The following is a 26873-nucleotide window of genomic DNA, read 5'->3' on the forward strand; positions in this document are numbered from 1 at the left end:
AAACAGGATTTTCATAGGCAGAGGCCCATGCCGTTAAATTTGGAGTGAACAGGTGGTCTCTTAAGATCGCTGGTGAGAGTGGAAAGTGGTCAGGCTTGGTGGTGCTTGCTGTGATCCTCAGTACTTGGAAGGTGAAGAGAGGCATGCGTGTTGGCATTTTGAGGCCAGTCGGCTACACGGACAGACCCTGTGAAAGGAATGAAAGAGGGAGGAGGAGGGGAAGGAAAACGAAAAGAAAAAATGAACGTGGTTAGGGTGGTCCTGCTTCATCATCTGTACACAGAATCTAACCGTGTGGATTTGAAGTACACCACGTGCCTCTACAGCTCAAAACGTGGCTATGGGCACTCCCCAGTTCAGGAAAGCCCGCACTTTCCCCCCACAAAATGAAGAGATCTGTGTTCACGGATCTTGACAATCCCCACTGGAGTCCTGCAGCCTGGAAAGAGCATGGGTACTTCCCAAACTTGGTCAAACCGCGGTGGGCGGGCCTGCCGCTTGGTGTCTGGCTTTCTGGGCTGGTGATTGGTCGTCTTGTGGAGGCACGTACCCTCCACTAGGAAGGGCTTGGCCTCTCTCTAAGGCGATGGGGGAGGCGCCTCCTCCTTTCGTACTAGGGTGCAGGTGTATGGGTCGCTGCGCCCGCGAGGCGCAGAGACGCAGATCCTTTGGGGCGAGAGGGGGCTTCGGGGAGAGGCTTCAGCACCATAGACAGCGGCCCAAAGGCTGTGCAGAAGGCGTTGCGGAGACCCCCCTAACCTGAGTCTCCCACACCCCTTTGGGCTCCAGATTGTCAGAGCGCGATCAGCGAGTAAAGCCTAATCTAACCCAGGACTGGCTCTCGAGAGACCCAATTGCTGGAAGATGCCCTAGAGACTGAGCCGATGAGAGAGAGTACACCAGAGGGTGCTGCCACGCCGATGGAGAGGGTAGGCCAATTACAGTAGCCCGTGCAATGGGCGGTGGCAGTGCGGCTCTCCAGGTAGCTCCTCTGGGGTTTGACGGGCGACTTGGCTGTGCACGCTGGGTCCCCAGGTGATCGCCCGTCCCCCACTCCGTGCTCCTCTCGGCTCCTGTCAGATACGTAGGTGCTGGACGCGGGGATACCCTGAGCGCACAGAGCCCCCGCTGCGGTTCCCATGGAAACACAGCTCTGGCTGGGCGGCAAGAAGAGACTAGCCTGGGGGAGGAGGGAGGCTTCAGCGGCCTATCCCAGCAATTCTTCCATCCCAGGCAAAGCTAGCCTCGAGTTCCACACGGAAAATAAGGCTTGGCTGCAGCCCCACTGGGGCCAATCTGTGCGTGGCGCCACAGTGCTCCCAGGGGCACGTGCCAGGGCTGAGGGTTGCAGTCCTTTGGGTCACGTGGCTGCAGCCACCAGGGCTACGGGATGTGTGCGCCATCTGGCGGCTGCGCCTCCTTCCCCGCCTTTTTCCCTCAGGGAAGTGAGGGGCCAGAGCTGCCACCCAGCACCTGCCAATTCCCACTCCCCACCCTGGCTTCCTGGTCCAGGTATACGCCACGATGTCTGTAGCTCGGGGCTTTCGGCCTGATGCTGGTCTTCACATCATCTATGTCGCTGTGGCTCATATGCAGACGCCACCTCCTCAGGGAGGCCCTCCCTGACCACTGACCAGAAAACAACGCATCACACCATTTTCTTCACAGCTCATTACTTGGGGGTTTACTGAGCATCTCTTTAGCCCCTCCCAGGTCTCTCGGGGTGCAGAACAGGGTTCCATGGGGATTGAGCTCTGGAAGATAAACAGTTGATCTCCCCCACCTCTACCCCTGATCCTTTAGTCAGAGGTTGACAGAAAAGTGCCCTGTGTGCCATCATCCCTAACGTGGCATTGCTCTGTAAAAGCCAGGTATGTTGGCCCAGTCCCTGCAATCATGCAGACCTAGCGAAGGACATCTCCTTGCTCACATTTTAATATCTCTCTGTTCTCGACACAGTTCAGCAACGAAGCCCCAGAGATGGGATGTGATGGGGCAAGGTAGGGCGACTGTTCACAGGGGGTCCCCCAGCTCTGGGACATAGTGGCGATGGAGCCGCCTCATTCCGGACTGCGGTCCGGGCAGCCTCCGTGGCCGCCCGGACCTCGATAAGCCCGGGCAGGGTTATGTCCGACTGGACGAATAAATAGAAAAGGTCAGTGGCTGGGGCAGGTTCAGGTGGGCTTATGGTCCGGGTGGCTTTTGAGCGTGTGGAACTTGACGCTGTCCAGTTTCTCGAAGCGCTTTCCGCAGCGCTCGCATGTGAAGTTGTACTGCACCTCGGCCGTGTGCTTCTTCATGTGCCAGTTGAGCGATGCGCGCTGCCGGCACTGGTAGCCACAGATCTCGCACCTGTCGGAGTGAAAAGGTGGGTGGCAGCGGGGGTGGGGACTGGCAGGACGCCTGGCTCGGGGAGGAGCCACCACAGTGGTAGACGCTGCCCAAGGCTCAATTCCCCTGACTCCCAGCAAGCCCATCACTCACTGCAGGGGCGTCTCCCCGGTGTGCGTGCGCCTATGCACCTCCAGGTGGTTCTTCCTCTTGAAAGACTTGCCGCAAGTCTCACAGGTGAACTCGCGGACACCTGGGGGACAGTGGAGACACAGCTGAGGACGCTGCACTGGGGGACCAGGAGCTGGTTGCCTTCCCAGCATCTCCCAAGCCTCCACATCCTCCCAGAGCCACTGTCCACTGTGACAGCAGATATCAAGTGCAGCCATGCAACCTGTCAGAGCTGGGATTTGAACTCCAGTCCACAAGGGGCATCAGCTATAAACAGCCCAGCTAAAATGGGTTTGACCGTTGGGTGATATCACATGAAAACTAGTGTGGGGAAGGAGTCTGTCTAGTTCAGACAGTCTATGTATCTATCACAAGCCACCTGCGTGCTGGGATTCCAGGTGTGCACCACCACACCCCATGACATGCTAGGGTTGAACTTAGCCCGCCTGTCCCCAGCTGGCAGGGCCTGACCTGAATGGATGATCATGTGCCGCCGCAGGTGGTTGGATAAATAGAACTTCTTGCCACAGCCAGGGTGAGGGCACACTTTGGTCTTCCCTTTCCGGTGAACAAGGTTGACGTGGTTCTAGGGGCAAGAGGGGCAGGAGTGGGTGCTGTGGGCCCACCTGAGGGGCTCCTGAAGTCATGAGGGCAGCTGGGACATCAGTGGGGGCTGGTCTGATGTGAAGGATGGAAGAGGGGTGCCTGTGTTCAGCTTGGAAACTCCCAGGTACACTACACTTGGAGCAAAAAGCAGCTTCATCAGTCCAGGCCCTGAGCTGGAGCACCAGTTAACTCTGGCAGGGCCCAGCTGTTAGTCCAATTCACAGATATGCAAATTGAGGCACCAGATGCTCAATGGTTGGCTGACATCACAAGTGGTCAGTGGCAGGGCTGTCAGTTCCATATCATGCATTATGCTGCCCTAGGGGTGCATGACCCATTCCTTCTCTTGTTCTTTCATTCTGTGCATGGATGTGGGAACATGATGCGTGCCTGCATGTTGAAGTTTGAGGACAACCTTGGTGTTATCCTCAGGAATTCTGCCAGCTCCTTTTCAGACAGGGTCTCTTATTAGCTTGAAACTCACCAATTATGTTAGTCTGGATGGCCAGCATGCTCCAGGGACCCTCTTGTCTCTATCTCCCCAGTGCTAGGCTTACAGGTGACACAAGCTGATGTTTTACATGGGTATTGGACATTGAATCCTCATGCACTAACTGACTCAGCCACCTGCCAGCCTGTTCTCACTCTGTAACACCTGGCATACAGTAGGCGTTCAATACACGCTCAGTAAATTCCAAAGCCTATTGGTGCCACACTCTGTGCCAGGAATAGCATATAGCAAGAGCATATAACAAGACCTCAGTGTTGTCTTTGGGGCACCCCATATACACCCCACAGGGTGAGCTATAGGCACAGCATTTTGGTAGTACAGGGGCTCCCATGCCTGATGGGCCTTGGAGCTTAGGGTAGGCGTGCTGTGGCAGGCCACGAAGAGGGAACATGCCAAGCCAAGAGGGTGGCCTGGGGAGCTGGCAGCTCTGGACTAGGCAAGCCATGTCTGGTGTCTTGCAAGGACTGAGGAAGCAAGATGGCTAGCAAGGCCAGCTGAGGTGAGGTGGGCTCATAGGCCCTAGACCACCCAGTGAGACTTCTCCATGAGCTGCACAGCTCAGACAAGCCTGCCCCAGGTGTGACCTCACCTGGAAACTGCTCAAGGCAACATACACCTGGCTGCAGCCCTCGTAGGGACAGTGGAACATCTCAAGCAGGCCGTCGGCATCCATCACTCGTGATCGCTTGCTCCGCCGCCTCCTGGAGAGGAAGGGGCTCATGGCATCATGTCTAGGCACCAATCTCTGGCAGACCCTGCAGGCTTGTTCCTTGCCCTGGCCCCCACCCACCCACCATGGCACCCACTTCTCGGGCTCCTTGGGGATCTCATAGATGATAGCTGACATGTCGCTGCCCTCCAGCTCTGCATCTGCCTCTGCCTCAGGCCCGGTGCTCTCAGGCACCGTGGCAGCCAGCTCTGGGGCCATGGGCTCCTCCTTCTTTAGCATGTACAGGTCCTCCTTCTCTAAGGGGGGACAGAAGACCATGTGTGTGGGAACAAGGCTGTTGAGGAGTCCACTTCGAGGGCCACTCCTTCCCCTCCCTCCACCCCTCCCAACCAGAGGCTTCCAGAGGCTACAGTGGGTTCCCAGACCTTTCTTGGTCTCCATGCCAGCTATGGAGGTGGTATCCATGGTACTGGGTTGGCTGCCTTCAGTCTCCATCTGTGTATAGGCTGCCACACCCTCCATCATGGCACAAGGCACCTCTTCACCCAGGCCACTGTTGGGGGTGCTGCTGCCTGGGGCCACATTGAGGTGGATGCCCTCAGCTGTAAGGGCGTCATAGCCAGGGCCAGCAATGATGATGACCTGGGAGCCAGGCACCATGCCTGACACAGGGCAGCTGGCCACCACCTCACCCAGTGCCTCTTGGGGCATGTTCTCAAAGAGGGTTCCAGGGCCTGTACCCACTTGCACAGGTACTGGCACACACACCACCGTCTCCAGAGCCTCAGGCCCACTGCTGGTGGGGTTGGGACACAGTGGGGTGCCCTGCTCAGCCAAGTTTTCCACGTGGTGGACTTCAAATGGAATGTGTACGCCATCCTGAGTGATGAGCCCGCTGCTGCCTGCAGGGCTGGTAGGAGTGACTGCTGCTGCCACTGCCACTGAGGCTTTGCCCGGATGGGTCTCTGGAGGCTCCTCGGAGTCAGAGCAAGAGCCAGAGCTGGATGAGTCGGAGCTCCCAGCAGCCAGGCCATTGCCCACTATGGTAAGAGAAAAAGGGAGACAGGATAACAATGATGGCATCTGTAGTGTAGTAGCAGCAGAAATTTGTCCTGTGCTACCAGGAATTGGGCACTGTGACTTATAGCTGAAGCCAGCAGTCCCTTCTGTCCCATTTGACTTAGCTGACCACTCTCAATCCTCAACCCTTAAAGACGCTTACCTGCCTGGGCCTCATGATCAACTCCATTTCCTGGTTCTCTAGCCCCATGTCAAGTCTCCTGGGTATCCAGTCCCATGCTCTGATTTTGGGTCTTCTCTGCTGTTCCTTTCTGGTCTTTTTTGCACTGGAAGGTCTGGCCTCAGGTCAGCCAACTTCTCAGCAAGGGTAAGAGCTACACACTACTCATACTCAATTCTCCACAGCAGCTGAAGTCATGTCAGGTATGATCACTTCAACAATCCTACTGATTCAGATACTGTCTACCTGGAGGGAGCCTTGGAGCACATTAGTCAAGGGGTTCTGTCATAAGACTGTTTCCCTTTCTGATGACAAGCTACAAGTCCTGAGAAATCCTGCAAGTCTGACTGGCCAGCTATTGGCATTCCCATGATCTCTCCCTTAGGTTCCATGTATGATTTGCTAGGTTGACTAAAAGAGCTCAGCAAAGTACCTGCTTGTCCATGACATACCATCCAGAACACATCTGATTTCAGAAGCCTAAAGGGTCAGGCCTAGTCTGCACTTAGAGAAAAGTGTTCCTTCCTTGTTATCTGTTAATGATTGCAGCTTTGTTATAAGGATAGTCAAGGAAAGGGATGTGTAGGGCAAGATAGTAGCAGGGACATGGACGTAAGTGTCTCTGAGGGTGCTACTCCCAGCACCTTCAGGCACCTACCAGACCTGAAGTTGTTCCTGTCACTGTTCATGAGCTTTTATGACTTGATCTGTTTCCCTGTCCAGTCCCTGGAGGTTGGATATGAGGTTAGTAGTCTTCCCTTGAATCCTGTGTTTTAGTGACCAGCACCACTCTAGCAGATGGTGTCATTAGTATAGACTCAGGGGTGTTCCAAAGAGGTCTTTAGGAAAGGGCTCCTAATGAATGACAAAATCCACCCCTAACACTTGGGAAATTCTGAGATTATTTTTTATGTGTGTGTGAGAGAGAGAGAGAGGGGGAGGGAGAACACTAGCACGCCAGGGCCTCTAGCCACTGCAATCAAACTCTAGGCATGTGTGCCACCTTGTGTAGATGCATGACCTTGTACATGTGTCACCATGTGTGCCTGGCTTACATGAGATCTGGAGAATCAAGTATGGGTCCTTAGACTTCGCAGGCAAGTGCCTTAATCACTAAGCCATCTCTCTAGCCCATGTAAAAAAATTATTTATTTAAGAGAGAAAGATCAAAGGAGAAAGTGTGGGGGGGGGGAGGGAATTAACATGGGATTTTTTTTATAATCATGGAGAATGCTAATCAAAATTTAAAAAAATAATTAAAAAAAAAAGAGAGAGAAAGAGGCAGATAGAACGAGAGAATGGGTGCTCCAGGGCCTCCAGCCACTGGAAATGAACTGCAGACATGTGTACCACCTGTACATCTGGCTTAGGTAGGTACTAGGAATCAAACATGGGACCTTAGGCTTTGCAGGCCTTAACCTGCATTGACTGCTGAGCTATCTCTCCAGACAAGAACCAGAGGTGGGAAGTAAAAAAAGATCAAAAGCAGTGGTCCCTAGGGAACTGGTTCTAGTCAGTTTGGTATCTATAAGCAGATACCAAAATCCTCAGATGATTGTGTCCCTTATATAAAATGCAATATTTGTGGGGAGGGGAATATGACTCAGTGGTAGAGTACTTGCCTGGCATGTACTAAATCCTGACTTTGATCCCCAGGTCATACTTGGCTACATAATGAATTTGAAGCCAACAGGGTTACATAAGAATTTGTCTCAAGAGCTAGGCGTGGTGGCACACGCCTTTAATCCCAGCACTAGGGAGGCAGAAGTAGGATTGCTGTGAGTTCGAGGCCAGCCTGAGAATCCATAGTGAATTCCAGGTCAGCCTGGGCTAGAGTGAGGCCCTACCTCAAAAAACAAAAAAAAAAAAAAAAAAAAAAAAAAAAAGAGAAAAGAAAAGAAAAAAGAAAAGAACCTGTCTCAAGGGCTGAAGAGATGGCTCAGTGTTAAGGTGCTTAACTGCAAAGCCTAAGGACCCAGGTTTGATTCCCTGGTACCCATGTATGCACAAGGTGGCACATGTGTCTGGAGTTTATTTGCAGTGGCTTGAGGCCCTGGCACACCCATTCTATCTCTATCTCACTCTCTCTTAAATAAATAAAATACAAAAAATAAAAAAAAGTAAAATAAAGAAAAGAACCTGTCTCAAGAACAAAAACAAGTTAGAGATAGATCAGTGGTTGAGTGTCTCCTGCTTAAGCGTGAAAGTCTGAAGGGCTGGAGACTGCCTCTTCTAGACTCCTGCTTCTCAGAGACACTAGGCAGGTACCTGCCTCAGGACCTTTAAGTCCTACTGCCTGAGCTCTCTCCTGTCAGATACTGACCAGGGCTCCTGCTTCACCCCGCCCCCCCAGCCCCTTCATCAAATGATTCTTTCCCAGGGAAGGAAAGGCAGCCCCTTCTGCATTCCTTTCTTTTCCCCCAAAGCACCTATAACCTTCCAGTGCATCCTATATTGTATTTGCTTATATTGCTCACTGCTTCCACTCCAGAACATAAACACCAAGAGGAAGGCAGCCCCTGGGCAGAGCACCCAGCCACTGTGACATTTGAATTAGGTGACTTCAGATCCATGTTGTGACAAAGCCAGAGATCTAACTAACACCTGAGCTGAGGGTTTGCCACACTGCACACACAGGAGGCTCTGGAGAAGGGGACCATAAATGACTGCTTCTTCAATTACACTCTCAAGACACAGCTAGAGCATACTGTCTGGGGACCATGAGTCCAACAACCACAGAGGGTCACACAGAAAGCACAGGCTTGATCAGTACCTGTCTCCAGCTGTGTGAGCTCAGCACCTTTGGTGGTTTGATTCAGATGTCTCCTATAAACTCATGGGTTTTGAATGCTTGGTCCCCTGCTGGTGGCAATTTGGGAGGTGGTGCCTTGCTGGAAGTGTGTTGCTGGGGATGGACCTTGATGGTTTATTAGGCTTACCTTGCCAGTGTTAGTCAGCTCACTCTCCTGCTGCTGTTTCCACCTGCTGAGGCAGAGGTGATGTCCAGCCACTGCTACTGTCATCCTTTCCTCTGCCATCATGGAGCTTCCCCTCAATACTGTAAGCCAAACTCCTTTCCTCCCATTAGCTGTTTTTGTTTGGGTGTTTTGTGCCAGCAGTGTGAGGCTAAGTATAACAGCACCTATGTCACTCTTTTGGGCCTGGGGATCACTCTGCACATACTTAAGGAGCATTGGGGGTATTTCATGAGGAAATATACCTAAAGGGCTTAAGACTAGTAGGGGTTCAAAGTGGGCACTCTTTTTTCTGTATGAGATGTGTATGCAATTTCTAAAAAAAAATATTTATTTATTTATTTATTCATTTTGTGTGTGTGTGTGTGTGTGAGAGAGAGAGAGAGAGAGAGAGAGAGAGAGAAAGAGAGAGAAAGGGAGGGAGAGAGAGAGGGGAAGAGACAGAAAGAATGGGCATACCAGGTCTTGCAACCACTGCAAATGAACTCCAGATGCATATGCCTGCCACCTTGTGCATCTGGCTGATGTGGGTCTTGAGGAACTGAACCTGGGTCCTTTGGCTCTGCAGGCCACTAGGCAATCTTTCCAGCCTCCCCCCCACTTTTTTTTTTTTTCAAGATAGAGTCTCACTCTAGCCCAGGCTGATCTAGAATTCACTATGTAATCTCAGGGTAGTCTCAAACTCATGGCAATCCTCCTACCTGTGCTTCCTGAGCGCTGGGATTGAAGGTGTGTACCACAACGCCTGGCTCCAATTTTTTTTTTTTTTTTTTTTTTTGCATGTGTGTGGTCACACATGTGAAGGCCACAGTTAACATCAGGTGTCTTCCCCTATCACTTCAGCCTTACTTATTGAAGCAGGGTCTTTCACTTGTATCCAGAGCTCTTCAGTTCAGCTAGCCTAGTTAGCTTCTGTCTCCACTTCTTGAGGACAGTGATTATAGGTCAGCTGCTATGTCCAGCCAACATTTATGTGGGTGCTAGGGACCCAGACTCAGGTCCTTTTTTTTTGTTTTGTTTTGTTTTTTGTTTTCAAGGTAGGATCTCACTCTAGCTCAGGCTGACCTGGAATTAGTCTCAGGGTGGCCTTGAGTTAATGGTGATCTTCCTACCTCTGCCTCCCAAGTGCTGGGATTAAAGGTATGCGCCACCATGCCCGGCCTCCCTCAGTGCCTTTTAAGTGTTTACTTTTGTGTGTGTCAGTATGTGATGTGTGTTATATGAACGTATGTGTGCACCCCATATATACACACATAGGAAAATATCAGGTGTCCTCTACTGATCCTCGGCCTTATTTCCTTGAATCTGAAGCTTGCTGTTCCTTAGCCAGACTGACCAGGGAGCCCCAGTAAATCTATCTATGTTCCCTTTCAGCACTGGGATTACAAACAAATATGGCCACACCCATATTTTTATATGGGTGCTGAGGGTCAAACCCAAGTTCTCATGTTTGCACAATTAACACTCTTACCCACAGAGCCATCTCCTTAGTCCCTTAAGTGAGTCCTTTATTGTTAGTATGACAGCATCTTTTTGGGCTCTGCTATAATTTGGATGTGTCCCCCAAAAGCCTTGTTCCCAAGATGGCGCTATAAGGAGGTGGTGGAACCTTTAACAGGCAGGACCTGGACAGAGGTCTTCCTGGGTCATGCCCTTCAAGGAATGATTCTGTTTTACAACACAGTCCTCACTGCTGCCATCCTGCATCTCCACCCAAGGTCTAAAGCAATGGGTCCACTCGATAGCAAGAGGACCCTCTGAAACTGTGAGCCAGATAAACTCTTCTCTTTGTAAGTGGATCATGCTGGCCAGGTCTTTGTCATAGTAATGCAAAGCTAACACATACAGGCACTGAGGCAGTCATCCCTCAATTTGGGCCCAAAGCGGGGTTGGGGAGGGGGGCACCTAGCCCTCCTGCCACCAGTACTATCTCACTGTCTCATCACTGTGCCTCCCTGAAGGCAATTCAGTCACAGGCGAGTGGGGACAGGGCCAAGATATGCATGTAGTCACTTGACTTTAGAATCCAACTGTTAAAATGATACTGGATTTCTCTCCTGGCAATTAAAATGTGACACCAGGCCTGTTGGTGCCAATCTATAATCCCAGCTACTCAGGAGACTAAGGAAAGAAAGATTGCCAAGTTCAAAACCTATTTGTATTACAGAGTGAGTTCAAGGTCAGCCTGGGCAACTCAGTGATACTCTGTGGCTCCATTCCCCAAAAAAGCTCAGGGGTACAGTACTTGCCAAAAATGTTCAAGGCTCTAGGTTCCATCCTCAACACCAAAACAAAAATAGATACAACCATGCATGCCTGGTCTTCCACATCTCAGTATAAAGTTCCCAGCAGACTCTCAGAAGTATCAGGGTGACCCCAGGCATATAGTAAAGTAGGGAGTGCAGCTAGGGGAACAGGGCCAGGGTGGGGACAAAGTCACTGCCCTCATCTCTGCGCTGGCAAAGCAGGGCCAGTGACAGAGCTGTGGGTAAGATTCTGGAAAGTGTAGAGCAGGGTCCAGACCAGAGAACAATGAGGATGGGAGGGCACTGGTCATGAAGCGCAGGACATATGCCTGCTGGGAACCCAGCCGAGGCTCAGCGGATGGCTGTGGGTGTGGAGGCCCACCAGTAGTACCTCTTGCTCTCAGCTTCCTCAGCCAGCTGGGATGCCACCTGCTCCATGAGGCCTGCCAGCACAGGCTCAGTCCTAATGTCTTACCCCAGCCTCAGGCCTGGCAGGGTACATGGCATCAGGCCCCACAGGTCTTCTCAGCCATGCCAAGCCCTGAGGCAGCAGGCAGTGCTCACCGCCCACACTAGGGGCCACCTGTGCCTTCTTCTGAGTCCTCCTGACCTTAGTGTGCAGCCAGCCCAGTGTGACTGGTGTGGGATATTACAGAGAGGGTGAGGGGCAGGGGACTTGCCTAGAATCCACCAGTGAGGTCAGGGTACATGCTCAGAGATAAAGCTCCTGTCTCAAATCCACCAATGAGGAGCTGCAAGGTGTGGCTTAGGAGTAGATCTCTGGCCTAGAATCCACAGTGAGGGACTGGGGGCATGGCTCAGTGGTAGAGTACTTTTCTTGCATATGCTGGATATGATATTGCAAACCTATAACCTCAGTATTTGGGAGGCTGAGAGACAGGAGTGTTGCCATGGGTTTGAGATCAGCCATGTCTATATAGCAAGACTCAAAAACAAACAAAAATACAAACAAACAAACAAACGAAAGAACAAAACAGCTGTGAAGGGGAAAGAGGAGTCAGGAGAGAAGCCATACAGGAGAGTAGAAGGACAATGAACAGGAGTAACAGACCTGAGAAACAGCTAAATAAAATTAAAAGGGTATTAGTAGGGGCTGGAGAGATGGCTCAGCAGTTAAAAGCACTTGCTTGCAAAACCTGACAGTTTGCCAGTACTAATGTAAAGCCAAATGTACAAAGTGGCATATTTGTCTGGAATTAGTCTGCAGTGGCAGGAGGCCCTGGCATACCCATACTCACTCTTTCTCTTGTCTGCCTCTTTGTTTCTTTCTCTCTCAATAAATTAATAAATAAATAAATAATATAATAAATATAAATTAATGATAAATAAGGAATAATATAACAAGTAAATAAAATAATAAAATAACAAATATAAATAATTTTTTATTATTACTTAAAAAAGGGCATTTGGCCACCCCCAACAATACATCACATGAAGGAGGCTCTAATTCCCAAACTACCATCAGCTGGAGATCAAGCATTCAGAACTCAGGAGTTTATGGAGGATACTTAATTCAAACCACTACATCCCCAGTTTTCAAAATGGGAAGATTTTGAGGGATTTATGGGGCAGCAGGTGGAGGATCTCCACTTGTAGCACCATTCTTTGTCCCCTGGAAGGTTCTTTGACCTCTTCAACTGGCAGATGTTTTTTTTTTTTTTCTTTTCGAGGTAGGGTCTCGCTCTAGCCCAGGCTGACCTGGAATTCACTATGGAGTCTCTGGGTGGTCTTGAACTCATGGCAAGCCTACCTCTGTCTCCCGAGTGCTGGGATTAAAGGCATGTGCCACTACGCCTGGTTCAACTGGCAGATCTTTAAAGTGGAAGCTTGCCCAAGCTTTTTTTTGAAAATCAGCTTTGGGCCCCACCTTCTGTGTCCCTGTTAACACACCAGTAATGCAAGTAGGGAGAAACCTGCTACAGAATAAGGAGAGAAAGGTGGGCTGGAGAAATGGCTTAGCAGTTAAGGTGCTTGCCTGCAAAACCTAAGGACCCAGGGGTTCGATTTTCCAGGTCCCACGTAAACCAGATGCGTATGGTGGCGCATGCGTCTGAAGTTTGTTTGCAGTGGCTAGTGGCCCTGGTACATCCATTCTCACTCTCTCTCTCCCACCTCATCTCTCTGTCTTAAATAAATAAATAATCTTTCAAAAGATATTTTATTTATTTGACAGAGAAGCGGGGGGGGGGGGAGAATGGATGTGCCAGGGCCTCTAGCAACTGCAAATGCACTCCAGACATGTGCGCCTCCTTGTGCTTTGGCTAACAGGGGTCCTGGGGAATCGAACCTGGGTCCTTTGGCTTTGCAGACAAATGCCTTAATCACTAAGCCATCCCTCCAGCCCAAATAAACAATCTTTAAAAAACATAAATAAAGAGAGGAAGGTGGAAGTAGCAGGGCTTTGTAGAAGCGCATCAAGGAAAGGCTATTTCTTCCTGCTAAAGCATGAGTTTTTTAAATTAATTAATTAATTTATTAATTAATTAATTTATTTATTTATGAGAGCGAGTGAGAGAGACAGAGAGAGAGAGGGAGAGGGAATATGAGCCTCCAGCCACTGTAAATGAACTTGACATATGTGCCACCACATGCATCTGGCTTACGTGGGTACTAGGAAATTGAACCTTGGTCCTTATGCTTCACAGGCAAGCTCCTTAACTGCTAAGCCAACTCTTTATAGCCCTAAAGCATGAGAGTTTTAGAAATTAATTTTTTAAAAAAAGATTTATTCTTATTTATTTATTTCTTAGAGACAGAAGGGTGAGAGGAGTGGAAGGGAGGAAGAGAGAGAGAGAGAGAGAGTGAGAATGGGCATGCCAGGGCCTCTAGCCACTGCAAATGAACTTCAGATGTATGCACCACCATGTGCGTCTGGCTTATGTGGGACTTGGGACTGGGAGGATTGAACCCTCAGTGATCCTTCTACCTCTGCCTCCCAAGTGCTGGGATTAAAGGTGTGCACTACCATGCCCAACTATTTTTAATTCTTTTTATTTATTTATTTAAAAATATTTTGGTTATTTTTGATTTTTTTGTTTTGTTTTGTCTTTCAAGGTAGGGTCTCACTCTGGTCCAGGATGACCTGGAATTGACTATGTAGTCTCAGGGTGGCCTTGAACTCACAGTGATCCTCCTACCTCTGCCTCCCGAGTGCTAGGGTTAAAGGCATGTGCCACCACACCTGCCTTAATTCTTTTTAATCTGCTCTATTTACATGTTAAAAGATTGGTATCTGAGTCATATGTTTGGCCCAGGTAGACATGGCATTTTGAACTGCACAGAAAATCCTAGGGTTTCTGGTAAAGAACAAATACATACACCATTGCCCCTTTCCCATAAAAGTTATTCAAAACGGCCTGTTCATAACCTGGCCAGAAAAATGCGCCTCAAGAAAGTTTACTGTCTATAATTACGGAAGCTATTGATTTTAAAAGTTTTTTAAAAAAGGAAGTTCTGGGCTGGAGAGATGGCTTAGCGGTTAAGCGCTTGCCTGTGAAGCCTAAGGATCCCGGTTTGAGGCTCGGTTCCCCAGGTCCCACATTAGCCAGATGCACAAGGGGGCGCACGCATCTGGAGTTCGTTTGCAGAGGCTGGAAGCCCTGGCACGTCCATTCTCTCTCTCTCCCTCTATCTGTCTTTCTCTCTGTGTCCGTTGCTCTCAAATAAATAAATAAAAATTAAAAAAAAAAAGGAATGGGCTGGAGAGATGGCTTAGCGGTTAAGCTATTGCCTGTGAAGCCTAAGGACCCCGGTTCGAGGCTCAATTCCCCAGGTCCCACGTTAGCCAGATGCACAAGGGGGCGCACGCGTCTGGAGTTCGTTTGCAGAGGCTGGAAGCCCTGGTGCACCCATTCTCTCCCTCCCTCTATCTGTCTTTCTCTCTGTGTCTGTCGCTCTCAAATAAATAATTAAAAAAAATGAACAAAAAAAAAAAATTTAAAAAAAAAAAAAGGAAGTTCTATTTTGATCGTACCAGATCACCACATTCTTCAGGCAGTTAACATTGTGTCGCCTTCCTGTAGACACAGGACCAGGCCACAAGCGGGCATGAGGACAGGTGCTCAGTTCTCCACAGGGACACAGGGCCTGATGGCTCTGCAGGTTGAGACATACTCCTGAGCCATATGCCCACTTTTCAGAGGAGTAACTGAGGGTCAGAGAGGTTAGACATACCCTAGGGATATCCAGAGACTGTCCTTGGCTGAGTGAAGTCATGTAGGCACTGGAAGCTAGTACCATAATAGGTGTCTAGAGTCTAGAGACTCTAGAAACTTTAGAAATAGAATGGTGCATGCGCCGGGAATTCATTAGCAGTGGCAACATGGCCTGGTGCACCCATTCCTTCTCTCTCTCTCCCTGCTCGTGAATACACACACACATGCACACATTTTTGGTTTTTCGAGGCAGGGTCTCACTCTAGCCCAGGCTGACCTGTAATTCACTATGTAGTCTCAGGGTGGTCTCAAACTCACAGAAATTCTCCTACCTCTGCCTCCCAAATGCTGGGATTAAAGGCATGTGCCACCACACCTGGCTAATAAAAATAATTTTAAAAACATTTTTATAAAAGTGATCTTAGCACTCTGAAAGACAGTATTCCTCCTGCAAAGCCTATACTCAGTACCCAACCCTGTGCCCCAGCTGATCCTGCTCAGCTTGGCAAGGATTCAAAAAGGCTACAGGTCCATAGAAGACTCAACCAAGCCATTGCCCTGAAGCCACCAGTGACACCATACTGGCTGCTATGGCTGTGAGGCTGGCCTGAGGCTGTAGGGCAGCAGCCCAGGTCAATCCACCTGGGACGTGTGCAGGGTTACCCAAGCTGCCTTTCCCCATGCCTTTGTCCTGTGGACCTACCTTTGTCACTGTCAGGCTCTGAATCACTGATGGGCTTGAGGGGCGAGTGCAGATCCTGGAAGTAGCGGTGGCCGGCTTCGCATTGCCAAACAGCAGTGGTGTATAGGCCAAAGGTTGGGTCCAGCTCCGTGAGGTGTGGCTCATATGGGCAGCGGTGCTTGTGGTCCTCGTACCAGATCACCACATTCTTCAGGCAGTTAACATTGCGTCGCCTTCCTGTAGACACAGGACCAGGCCACAAGCGGGCATGAGGACAGGTGCTCAGTTCCCCACAGGGACACAGGGCCTGATGGCTCTGCAGGTTGAAACATACTCCTGAGCCATATGCCCACTTTTCAGAGGAGTAACTGAGGGTCAGAGAGGTTAGACATACCCTAGGGATATCCAGAGACTGTCCTTGGCTGAGTGAAGTCATGTAGGCACTGGAAGCTAGTACCATAATAGGTGTGCAGGAAGCATTGGTGCTTTCTTCTAGCTGCCCCTACAGGGCCTTGTCTCCCTGGTGCCTTCACTACCCTCCACAACCACCAGAGGGCGTATGAGAGCATAGAGTCAAGGAATAGCTTCTATTAGTTATTCATTGTGGGTCCCATTTCAAACATCAGCAAAGCGAATGTGGCCAACAAGACCTGTACCACTGGGACATCAGTTCCTCTCCTTTCCCTCTGCCTCACTTCCTCACTCCCTTCCAGCTACAAGACTTCGTACTGATAGAAAGTTGAAGAATCTTGGGATTTGAGAGATGGCTTAGTGGTTAGATGCCTGCAAAGCCAAAAGACCTCGATTTGATTCCCCAGGACCCACATAAACCAGATGCACAAGGTGGTGCATGCATCTGGAGTTCGTCTTCAGTGGCTGGAGGCCTTGGCACACCCATTCTTTCTTTCTCTCTGTTCCTGTGCCTCATGCTCTCAAATAAATAAATAAAAATAAAAAAATATTAAAAACAAACAAAGAAAGTTGAAGAATCTTGTTAAGTACTTAGGAAAGGGACCACACATTGAGGAATAGGCTAAAGAAAGCAGCTGGGTGTGGTGGTGCAGACCTTTAATCCAAGCTCTTGGGAGGCAGACGTAGGAGGATCGTTGTGAGTTTGAGGCCATCCTGAGACTAGACTGAGTTCCAGGTCAACCTGGGATAGAGTGAAACCCTACCTTGAAAAACAAAACAAAAAGAAAAGAAAAAAAGAGCTGAACTGTGTACAAATGTTTGGGGCTCACTGCTACCAGACCTTTGGATTGTTGGTCTTCACTCTGCTGGATATCCATATCCTAGACCCACAGCCCCAAGCCTTGGATGGATGTTGAGGTCATCCTAGGTGGGACCTGCTCAGACTTCAGTGGGGTTGGTGAGTAGGGAGACCCAGTTCCCCTCAGGCTGGCCCATGACACCTGGTTCCCAACACACAGATCTGAGGTGGGATGTGGCTCTGCCATTTTCTACCTGTGCACTGTGATGCAGTGGTCAGGCCTCTCTGGGCTGTGGTCTCTTCACTTGCTCCCGCCCCTCCCCAAGCCATGCCTCCACTTACTTTTCTTCCGCTTTGGCTTTTTGGGGACTTGCTCCCAAGGCTTCCTGCAACAGAATAAAAGCAATGAAGGTGAATGTAGGGTCCTGCTAGGCCTGAGCCCTGACCTGGTAACTAATGACAACAGCTCACTGGACTTGAACTTGAACTTCTGTTGACCTACACTCTTCTAGCAGTAGGCTTGGGCTCTTTTACCACACACACCAGCTTAGGAAGGTCTCAGACTTATCACTTAGCTCACAGAGCAGGACACTGGGGCTCAGAGGAGTGAGACTATCTATCCTGGGTCCCAGTCAGGCAATGGAGACATCAGACAGGAGATGTGGAAAGTAAAGGTGGTAGGGGTAGGGCCGGGGAAGTGGCTCAGTGTGCCTGCTTAGCATGCACAAAGCTCTGGGGGTTTGAGCTCCAGCATTGTATAAACTAGGTAATTTCAGCAGTGGGGAGGTAGAGGCAAGGTTAGCCTACAGGTACATGTTGAGAGACAGAGGGGGGAAGACAGACAGACAGACAGACGAGAGAGAGAGGGAGAGAGACACGGAGGGAGGGAGGAGGAAGAAAGACAAAACTGTAGAAAAAGCTGCCTCTGTGCTGATTGCATACAGTTTTTTTTTTTTTTTTGAGGTAGGGTCTCAGTATAGTCCAGGCTGACCTGGAATTTACTATGTAGTCTCAGGGTGGCCTCAAACTCATGGAGATCCTTCTGTCTCTGACTCCCTAGTGCTGGGATTAAAGGCATGCAATGCCAAGCCCAAGTACAGATTTTTGTTAGTATTTTCTAAATAACATAGTACAACAACTACACAATATACTTTATCAGGTACCTAGAGATGACACAAAGTCCAGGAGAATGTGCAAACTCTGCATGAATACTATGCCATTGTATATAAGCAACTTGAGCCAATCTTCTGTGGCTATGGAGACAAGAATATAATCTCCTTTTGAGCAGCGAGGGCCAATCAGAACAGGATGCCACTCCCATGGAGTGTGGGGCAGAAGCTGGGAAGGTGGCTCAGTGGGTACAGTGCTTACTGTACAAACATGAGGCCCTGAGTTCCGATACCTTGTACCCTCAAAAACAGTCAGGCATAGTAGTACATGCCTGTGATCCCACTGTTGGGGAATCAGAGACAGAAGAATCTCTTGCTAGCTAGTCTACTGGAATTGAGTTCTAGCCTCAGTGAGAGACAAAAAGGTGGAGCTAGGTATAGTGGCTGACTCCTCTGAGTGTGAGGCCAGCCTGGGATACAGAGTGAATTCCAGGTTTAGCCTGGGTTACATTAAGACCTTGCTGTTAACAATAGCTTAGGAAATGGAACCAGACTAGATATCCTTCAACTGACGAATGGATAAGGAAGATGTGGTATATTTACACACTTGAGTTTTTTTTTTTTTTTTGGTTTTTTGAGGTAGGGTCTCACTCTAGCCCAGGCTGACCTGGAATTCATTATGGAGTCTCAGGGTGGCCTCGAACTCATGGCGATCCTCCTCCCTCTGCCTCCCAAGTGCTGGGATTAAAGGCGTGCGCCACCACGCCCGGCGCATTTTGTTTTTCTTGGTAGGGTCTTGCTCTAGCCCAGCCTCAGAAAATCAAATACTACATGTTCTCTCTCATATGTGGATCCCAGATTCAAATGTTTAGATTTGTATGTCAGTTGGAATAAAAGTCAGTAGCAGAGGCCAGGAATCTAGAAAGGGGTTATGAGGGAGGGAAAAGAAGGAAGGGCATTAGGGGAGGGCATAGTAGATATGTAAGTAGAATGGTGTGCCCAGAAGCCATACACTGTTATTACAAAAATTTCAGTGCCAGGGGTGGGCTACTTTCCAGCAAGTTGTTGGCCAAGGGGGCTTTTGATAGCCCCAAACATTACAGGGCACTGCCAAGGCTCTTGGCAGTCCACCAGCACTACATGGTTAACACCTGTTGCTGAAGACTTCATATGCTTGGGCTGCAGGCCACCGAGAAATCAAGCTGGAACTGAGCTGGAAGCCTCCTCCCTGTTGATTATCTCAGGATGCTGGGAAGAGTATGCAGCCTTGGAAGGAGAAAAGTCACCAATGGTGTCAACCAGCAGTGGATCCTGCAAGCTTTATGGCTGTCCAGCCAGGCAACATGTACCATCTGGTGCAACAGTGGCATGTCTGTTTTGGGGGACACCAACTGCTCCCTCATCGGATTTGAAGCTCACTTCATGGGAGGAAATTTATGCCTGATACTGAAAACCTAGTCAAGAGCCTATGGCTGAGGAGGTCATGAGCCCTAAGGGCGGGGGGGGGGGGGAATCCACTACTGTTGTCTGGCTAAATGGATATATTATAATCAACAAATTGCCCTTTAAACATGTTTATGTCCATACATTAATATTAGTCTTGCTTTTAGGTTAAAAAAGCTTTTCTTATCTGGTTGTGGTGGCACACGCCTTTAATCCCAGCACTTGGGAGGCACAGGTAGGAGGAGCACCCTGAGTTCAAGGCCACCCTCAGACTACATAGTGAATTCCAGGTCAGCCTGACCTAGAGTGAAACCCTACCTTGAAAAAACAAGGGAAAAATTTTTTAAAAAAAGCTTTTCTTTTCAGATGGTGGTGACCACTGGGGTGACTCAAAAATGGCCGAAGTACTGAGAAGTGACAGTGGAGTGTTCAACACTGAGACACCCCTATCATACCCTCCAAGGCTAAGGGGCCATTGCAGAAGAGGTGGCAGAAAGAATGTAAGAGCCAAAGGAAGGGGAGAACTGCTTATAGTACAGTCATCCAGATACAAAGTGGCCTCACATGACCTCACAATGGCTGACACTACCTACACATATGACCTGCATAACAGGAGGGAAATAAATGATGACATCAAAGTAGGAGAGAGACTAGATGGAAAGAAGAAGGGATTCAGTGGAGGGAGGACTTGGAAGGGGAAAGGGGCAGTTTTGGGAGGCGATTGTGATTATGGTATCTTTTATGGCAGTTGTCAATAAAAAGCTTAAAAAATGCTGGGCATAGTCGGGCATGGTGGCGCACGCCTTTAATCCCAGCACTTGTGAGGCAGAGGCAGGAGGATCACTGTGAGTTTGAGGCCACCCTAAGACGACATAGTAAATTCCAGGTCAGCCTGGGCTAGCGTGAGACCCTACTTCAAAAAAAAAAAAAAAATGCTGTGCATGGTGGCCCACACCTTTAGGATCAACATGAGTTTGAGGCCATCCTGAAACTGCATAGTGAACTCCAGGTCACCCTGGGCTAGAGTAAGATCCTAACTCAAAAAAAAAAAAAAAAAAAAATTAATTAATTAATTAAAAAAATGTTAAAAAGAAAGAGATGTCCTGGGGAGATGGCTCAATGATTAAAGGCGCTTTGCTTGCAAAACCTGAGACCCAGTTTTGCTCAATTCCCTAGTATCCATGTAAAACCAGATGCACAAAATGGCACATCACATGCATCTGGAGTGAGCCCCCTCTCTCTCTCTGCTTATATAAATTTTTTAAAATATTTTATGTTGGGCTGGAGAGATGGCTTAGCGGTTAAGTGCTTGCCTGTGAAGCCTAAGGACCCCGGTTCGAGGCTTGGTTCTCCAGGTCCCACGTTAGCCAGATGCACAAGGGGGTGCACGCGTCTGGAGTTCGTTTGCAGAGGCTGGAAGCCCTGGCGCGCCCATTCTCTCTCTCTCCCTCTATCTGTCTTTCTCTCTGTGTCTGTCGCTCTCAAATAAATAAATTAAAAAATTAAAAAAAAAAATTAAAATATATTTTATGTTTATCTGCAAGCAGAGAAAGAGAGAGGGAGGGCAAGCACAAGTGTGGCACTCATTCTCTCTCTCTTTTTCAAATAAATATAATAAACAGTTTAAAATATATTTTATTTATTTGAGAGGGGGAGAGAGGAAGGCAGAGGCAGTACACATAGAGAATGAGTACACCAGGGTCTCTTAGCCACTGTAAACAAATTCCAGACGCATGTGCCACTTTGTGCATCTGGCTTTACGTGGGTACTGGGGAGTTGTACCTGGGTCCTTTGGCTTCTCAGGCAACCACCTTAACCATTATGTGATTTCTCCTCCCCACCCACAAAAATATTTTTATTTATTTGAAAGAGAAAGAGGCAGTTAGAGAGGGTGTGGGTGTGCTAGGGCCTCTAGCCGCTGTAAAATGAATTCTAGATGTATGCGCCACCTTATGCATCTGGCTTATGTGGGTCCTGAGGAATCAAACCTGAGTCCTTTGGTTTTGCAGGCAAGTACCTTAAATGCTAAGCTATCTCTCCAGCCCTAAAAATATTTTAGAAAATACTACTAGGATACCTAGCATGAACAAGTTATTAAAAAAAAAGAAGATGATGGGCTGGAGGGATGGCTTAGCAGTTAAGGCGTTTGCCTGCAAAGTCAAAGGACCCATGTTCGATTCCCCAGGACCCATGTTAGCCAGATGCACAAGGGGGCACATGCATCTGAAGTTCATCTGCAGTGGCTGGAGGCCCTGGCATGACCATTCTTTCTCTCTCCCTCTTTCTCTATCAAATAAATAAATAAAAATAAAAATGTTTTTAAAAAAGATAAGATGGGATTGGAGAGATGGCTTAGCAGTTAAGGTGTTTGCCCGGAAAGCCCAAGGACCTTGGTTTGATTCCCCAGGACCCATGTAAGCCAGATACACAAGGTGGTGCATGTATCTGGAGTTCGTTTACAGCGGCTAGAGGACTTGGCACACTCATTCTCTCTCTCTCTGCCTGCCTTTTCCCCTCTCTCAAATAAACAAATAAAATTAATAAAGAAAAAAAGAAAAGATGGAGGGGCTGAGGAGATTGCTTAGCAGTTAAAGGTGCTTGCTTACAAAGTGTGACAGCCTGGGTTCAATTCCCCATTAACCACATAAAACCAGCTGCACAAAGTAGCATGTGTCTGGTGTTTGTTTGCAGTGGCACTAAGCTCTGGTGTGCCTAGTCTCTCTCTCTCCTTGCAAATAAAAAAAAAATATTTTTGTAAAAGGTGGAAAGTGACTGAAGAAGATATTTGATATGGAACTCTGGCCATCACATGCACATATATATATAAACATTCATACACATGCATGTGTACCACACACACATACATACACACACACACATACCCGGTCATGGTGGCACATGCCTTTAACCCCAGCACTTGGGAGGCAAAGGTAAGAGGATTGCCATGAGTTCGAGGCTACCCTGTAATTACATAGTGAATTCCAGTTCAGAAGGTGCTTGCTTATAAAGCCTGTTGGACAGGGTTAGATTCCCCAGTACCCAAGTAAATCTAGATGTAGAAAATGGAGCATGTGTCTGGAGTTCATTTGCAGTGACAAGAGGCCATAGAACTCCCATAGTCTACCCCTCTCTTGAACACATACACAAATATCTATATATTTTTAAAATATCTCATTTTTATTTGTTTATTTGAGAGAGGAAAGAGGCAGACTAGAGAGAGAGAATGGGCACACCAGGGCTTCCAGCCACTGCAAACGAACTCCAGACACATGCGCCACCTTGTGCATTTGGCTAATGTGGGTCTTGGGGAATAGAACCTGGGTCCTTTGGCTTTGCAGGCAAGCACCTTAACTGCTAAACCATCTCTCCAGCACCACAAATATATATATATATTTTTTTTCAAAAGAGGTTAGGCCAGGCATGGTGGCACATGCCTTTAATCCTAGCACTTGGGAGGCAGAGGTAGGAGAACTGCATTGAGTTCAAGGCCACCCTAAGACTACAAAGTGAATTCCAGGTCAGCCTTGGCTAGAGAGAGACCTACCTTGAAAAAACAAAAACAAACAAACAAAACCACAAAAAAATAAAGAAAAAAAAGGGGGGGGAAATTGGCCAGGTGTGGTGGTCCACATCTTTAATTCTAGCACTTAGGAAGCAGAGGTAGGAGGATCATTGTGTTCAAGACCAACCTGGGACTACAGAGTGAGTGCCAAGTCAGCCTGGGCTAGTGAGACCCTACCTTGAACAAACAAACATAAAAAGGGAGGGATAACTGGCCTTAAAAGAAATTGGGCCCTGTAGTCAGTAATGGGAAATAGGAAGGGATCATGGATGACCCACACAGCAAGGACCTGATGTGGCCTCAAGTACTGCAAGTGGGCACTGCCAACAGCCAGGGAGCCAGCAGGGGAATCTTTCCCTAGCATACTTTCAGATGAATCCACGGCTGTCCCATACCTTTCGCAGCAGCGCAGAAATGGGAGACAGGGCTTGTGCACTCCTGTAAACAAGTGCCTTTAACCACAGAGCCTCTCAGCTCCGCTCTGTGCACACTTGTAATTCCAGTACTTTGAAGACACAGGAGTTTGAGGATAACCTGGACTACAGAAACAAGTTTTTTTTTTTTTTTTCAAGTAGGGCCTCGCTCTAGTCCAGGCACAAGTTGTTTTTTGTGTATTTGTGGTATACACATGTGTGTGTGAATATGTGCACCCATGTGCGTGGAGGCCAAAGGAGAACACTGTGTCCACCTCAAGCTCTACAGTATTTCTTTAAGAACTTTTTTGGCTAGATGGTTACCCAGGAAGCCCCAGCAATACTGTCATCTTTTAAATGGTAGGATTAGGTCCATTAATAAGCATGCCCGGTTTAAAAGATTTTGGGGGGATTATTTTTATTTATTTATTTGAGAGTGACACAGAGAGAATGGGTACGCTCCTAAACTCAGGTCCTAGTGCTTGCACAGCAAGCCCTCCTACCTGCTAAGCCAGTTCCAAAGTCCTAGAGGCACATATTGTTCTGGTTCTCAACTTTTATTTATTTTCAAGGAGAGAAGTATGGGCACGCCAGAACGAACTTCAGACACATGCTTCATTTTGTGAATCTGGCTTTAAGTGAGTATACTGGAATTGAACCCGGGTACTCAGGGTTTGCAAGCGCATTTAAACGCTGAGCCCATCTCTCCAGCCCTACCACTGGCCTTGAAAAAAAAAAAACCAGAAAGAAAAAAAAGGAAGGAAGGAAGGAAGGAAGGAAGGAAAGAAGAAAGAAAGAAAGAAAGAAAGAAAGAAAGAAAGAAAGAAGGAAGGAAGGAAGGAAAGAGAGAGAAAGGAAGGAAGGAAGGAAGGAAGAAAGAAGAAAGAAAGAAAGAAAGAAAGAAAGAAAGAAAGAAAGAAAGAAAGAAAGAAAGAAAGAAAGAAAGAAAGAAAGAAAGAAAGAAAGAAAGAAAGAAAGAAAGAAAGGGGAACCCCATGTTCAGGGTGCCTAGTCAGCGCTCAGGCTAATCATTTTGGCGAAAGAGCCCTAGAGCGCCACAACGAGATGCGGCCTCGGGGGCGGGGCGCCCCGCCAAGGGTTGGGCAGTTAAACTCCTGGAGGTGGGGCCACGGCGCGGATTGGGCCGCAGCAGCTCTAGTGGCCAGGGCTGAACGCCCCCGAGGCGGGCAGAGGCTCGGCGCGTCCGCAGATTGGGCGGTCGGAGGGCCGGAGGCGGGGCCGCTGCCGGGCGCTTCGGGGTTCGGCCGTCCGGACCCAGGCCGCAGCTCGGGCCCGGGGGGCGGGGCGCACAGGTGCCGCCGGGGCCCGGAGCGGGGCGGGGCCGAGCCCGGCCCGGGCGGCCGTCGCCTCCCTCCCTCCCGCGTCCTCCCTCCCTCGGCGGGCCCCTCACCCTCACCCGTGGCGGCCGCTTCTCTGGCCGCGCTCCAGCGAGATGAGGTAGGCGGCGAGCTTGGCGTCGCTCCAGCCGCTGCGGCGCCTCAGGTCCACCCAGGGTCCGTGCGCCTCACCCAGGTACACGCGCCGCACGTCGTACTTCTTCCGGGACTCGAGCCGCCGCCGGGCCCGGTCGGACTCCGTGAGCCGCGGTCGACCCCGTGCTTTGCGGCCCGCCGCGCCCTCTTCGGCCGCCGCGTCCCCGCCTGCACCCGCCTCCGCCTCCGCCTCGGGCTCCGGCACCCGCTCCGCCATCCCCCCCCACCCTGGTTACCAGCCTCCCCCGTTGTTAGGAGCCCTGCCGGAAGTGGCGCGCCTGTTCCGCGCCGCCGGGAAATTTCTCACGGACTCTCACTGCCCGCGGCGCCAAAAGGAGACCAAGAACAGAAGTTGCGCATGCGCTATACTTAGCCGTTCTCTCCATTGCTTTTCATTTAACTTTCTACCTTCTTTGGAGTTTGAAGGTTTGTGTTAGCCCCAAAATGGTAGGCCAGAAGAGCCTAACATCTGAAGGGCTGCCACAGGGCCAGGAAAAAATAGAAGACAGTCCTAGGCAGGAACAGGTTTATTTTCGCAAATAATCAACTCCAGTCTTCACACCAATCTGAGTCTCAATGTGTACCTTCTACGTGCTCGGACTCAACTCTGCCCCTGTTGCTGTCGCTGCTGATGTGCATCTTCATCCTCGTGGCTCTCCGGAGGTGCTGAAGGAGGGGGCGACCCCTCCAGTCTTGAAGTGGTCAGAAGCTCCCCCGTGGACTTTGCTAGGCGGAAGATCACAGGGATCTGGGCCAGGGCTGGGTTGGTTTCCTGCAAGCCCTGGATCCACTTGGCTAGTGTCGTCTGGTCATGGGCACTGGCCATGCACATGGCAAATACAGGGCCTTCATTCACTGTTGAAAGAGGAGTTTGTGCCATAGGATACTGTGGCTTTGGAGGGACTCTGGGCTACCTTTTTTTCTTTCCCTCTTTTAACCCAGGCTGACCTGGAATTCCCTCTGTAGCCTCAGGGTGGCCTCGATCTCACAGCAGTCCTCCTACCTCTGCCTCCCTTGTGCTGGGATTAAAGGTGTGTCCCACCACGTCTGGCTGTTTTTAAAACTTAACAGTAGTAGCTTCCCATGCAGGACCTTTGACCTTCCAGGCTACAGGCCTGAATTCCCTCCCAGGCTTCAAATCCAATCACAAAATAGTTGGTTACTCCAAAAAACATCATGTCACTAATGTACTGGTAGACATCATGCCTGTTGAGGTCCCTTTTCCTGTTGCCTCTACACTTTGCACACATTGTCCCCTGTCTAGACTTCCCATTCACTTCACCTGGACCACCCCGCCCCTTTCAGACGCTGCCAAGAAGCTGCCTCGGACACCGTCCCTGGAGATGTAAACTCCGCAAAATATAACTTGTTTGCCCACTGACTTTAGGGACTACAAGCCAGTACAGACATCCTCCACAAAAATACAAAGGATGGAAGAAATTGACCAAGTGAGAGAGGCCCCTGGAGCACATATCTTGTGTATGTAGTGGAGGGAGAGGGGTAAGTGGTCTCTGTCTCAACCCTAGACCCTAGAGGCTACCTCGCAGGATGCAGGTTTTTACCTTCGTCGATGTCAAACTCATAGTCATCCCAGCTGCCCCTTCCATAATCTAGATCCAACTTCATTGGGTAGTAGAGGTTCCATTCTTCTGGGATCTCCTCCACTTGCTACCTCGGGAGGATGGGGCAGGTGGGTCAGAGGCTCAAGATATTCAACACACCCTAGCCACTCCCATGAGCCCTCAGGACCATGCCAGCCCACCCCTATATTCTCTGCATGCTCTGGGCTCTTACCCTTTCCTCAGGGGGTGGCAGATCAGCTCTGAGAATATGGTAATAGACACATTTGTTGCGCAGCCATAGGGAGAAGGGGCCTTCCACGAAGATGGGCCTGGCTGGGTTGTGGCGGGCCAGGGCAGCCTGCTGATCAGGACTCTGGATTCCTGGTGTAGAGACACATGTGTTGGTTCCCTGGCTCCCAAAGGCCCAAGGTCCCACCATGCAGGCCCATTGGGAAGGGGCAGGGACTGAAACAG

The 26873-nt window shown here is 49.4% G+C and overlaps 2 protein-coding genes across 5 annotated transcripts in view; both read right to left on the reverse strand.

Moving 5' to 3' along the window:
- Positions 1–1917: 1917 nt before the first annotated feature.
- On the reverse strand, positions 1918–25054 carry Znf653 (zinc finger protein 653). Of its 3 annotated transcripts, none has more exons than XM_004667481.2 (9): positions 24762–25054; positions 17160–17203; positions 15629–15844; positions 4715–5329; positions 4426–4585; positions 4209–4320; positions 2974–3088; positions 2485–2584; positions 1918–2352 (listed from the first exon to the last, which is right to left on the reverse strand). In XM_004667481.2, exons 1-9 carry the CDS (start codon positions 25052–25054, stop codon positions 2175–2177), a joined length of 1833 nt encoding a protein of 610 aa, XP_004667538.1. In that variant the 3' UTR covers positions 1918–2174. The 3 variants fall into 3 exon arrangements, with proteins under 3 accessions (XP_004667538.1, XP_044999818.1, XP_044999819.1); XM_045143883.1 differs by having other exon boundaries at positions 4414–4585; XM_045143884.1 differs by lacking the exon at positions 24762–25054 and having other exon boundaries at positions 4414–4585; positions 17072–17190.
- Positions 25055–25349: 295 nt separating this feature from the next.
- Ecsit (ECSIT signaling integrator) overlaps positions 25350–26873 on the reverse strand; it is a 35140-nt gene continuing 33616 nt past the window's right edge. For both annotated transcript variants that reach the window (XM_004667482.2, XM_045143885.1), the window contains 3 exons: positions 26632–26780; positions 26400–26505; positions 25350–25692 (listed from right to left, as the gene is read on the reverse strand). In XM_004667482.2, coding sequence (XP_004667539.2) covers positions 25439–25692; positions 26400–26505; positions 26632–26780 — 509 coding nt within the window. In that variant the 3' untranslated portion in view covers positions 25350–25438. The remainder of the gene's footprint in view (positions 25693–26399; positions 26506–26631; positions 26781–26873) is intronic.

The sequence above is a fragment of the Jaculus jaculus genome, chromosome 2 (assembly GCF_020740685.1).
Source record: "Jaculus jaculus isolate mJacJac1 chromosome 2, mJacJac1.mat.Y.cur, whole genome shotgun sequence".
Taxonomy (NCBI): Eukaryota; Metazoa; Chordata; class Mammalia; order Rodentia; family Dipodidae; genus Jaculus; species Jaculus jaculus.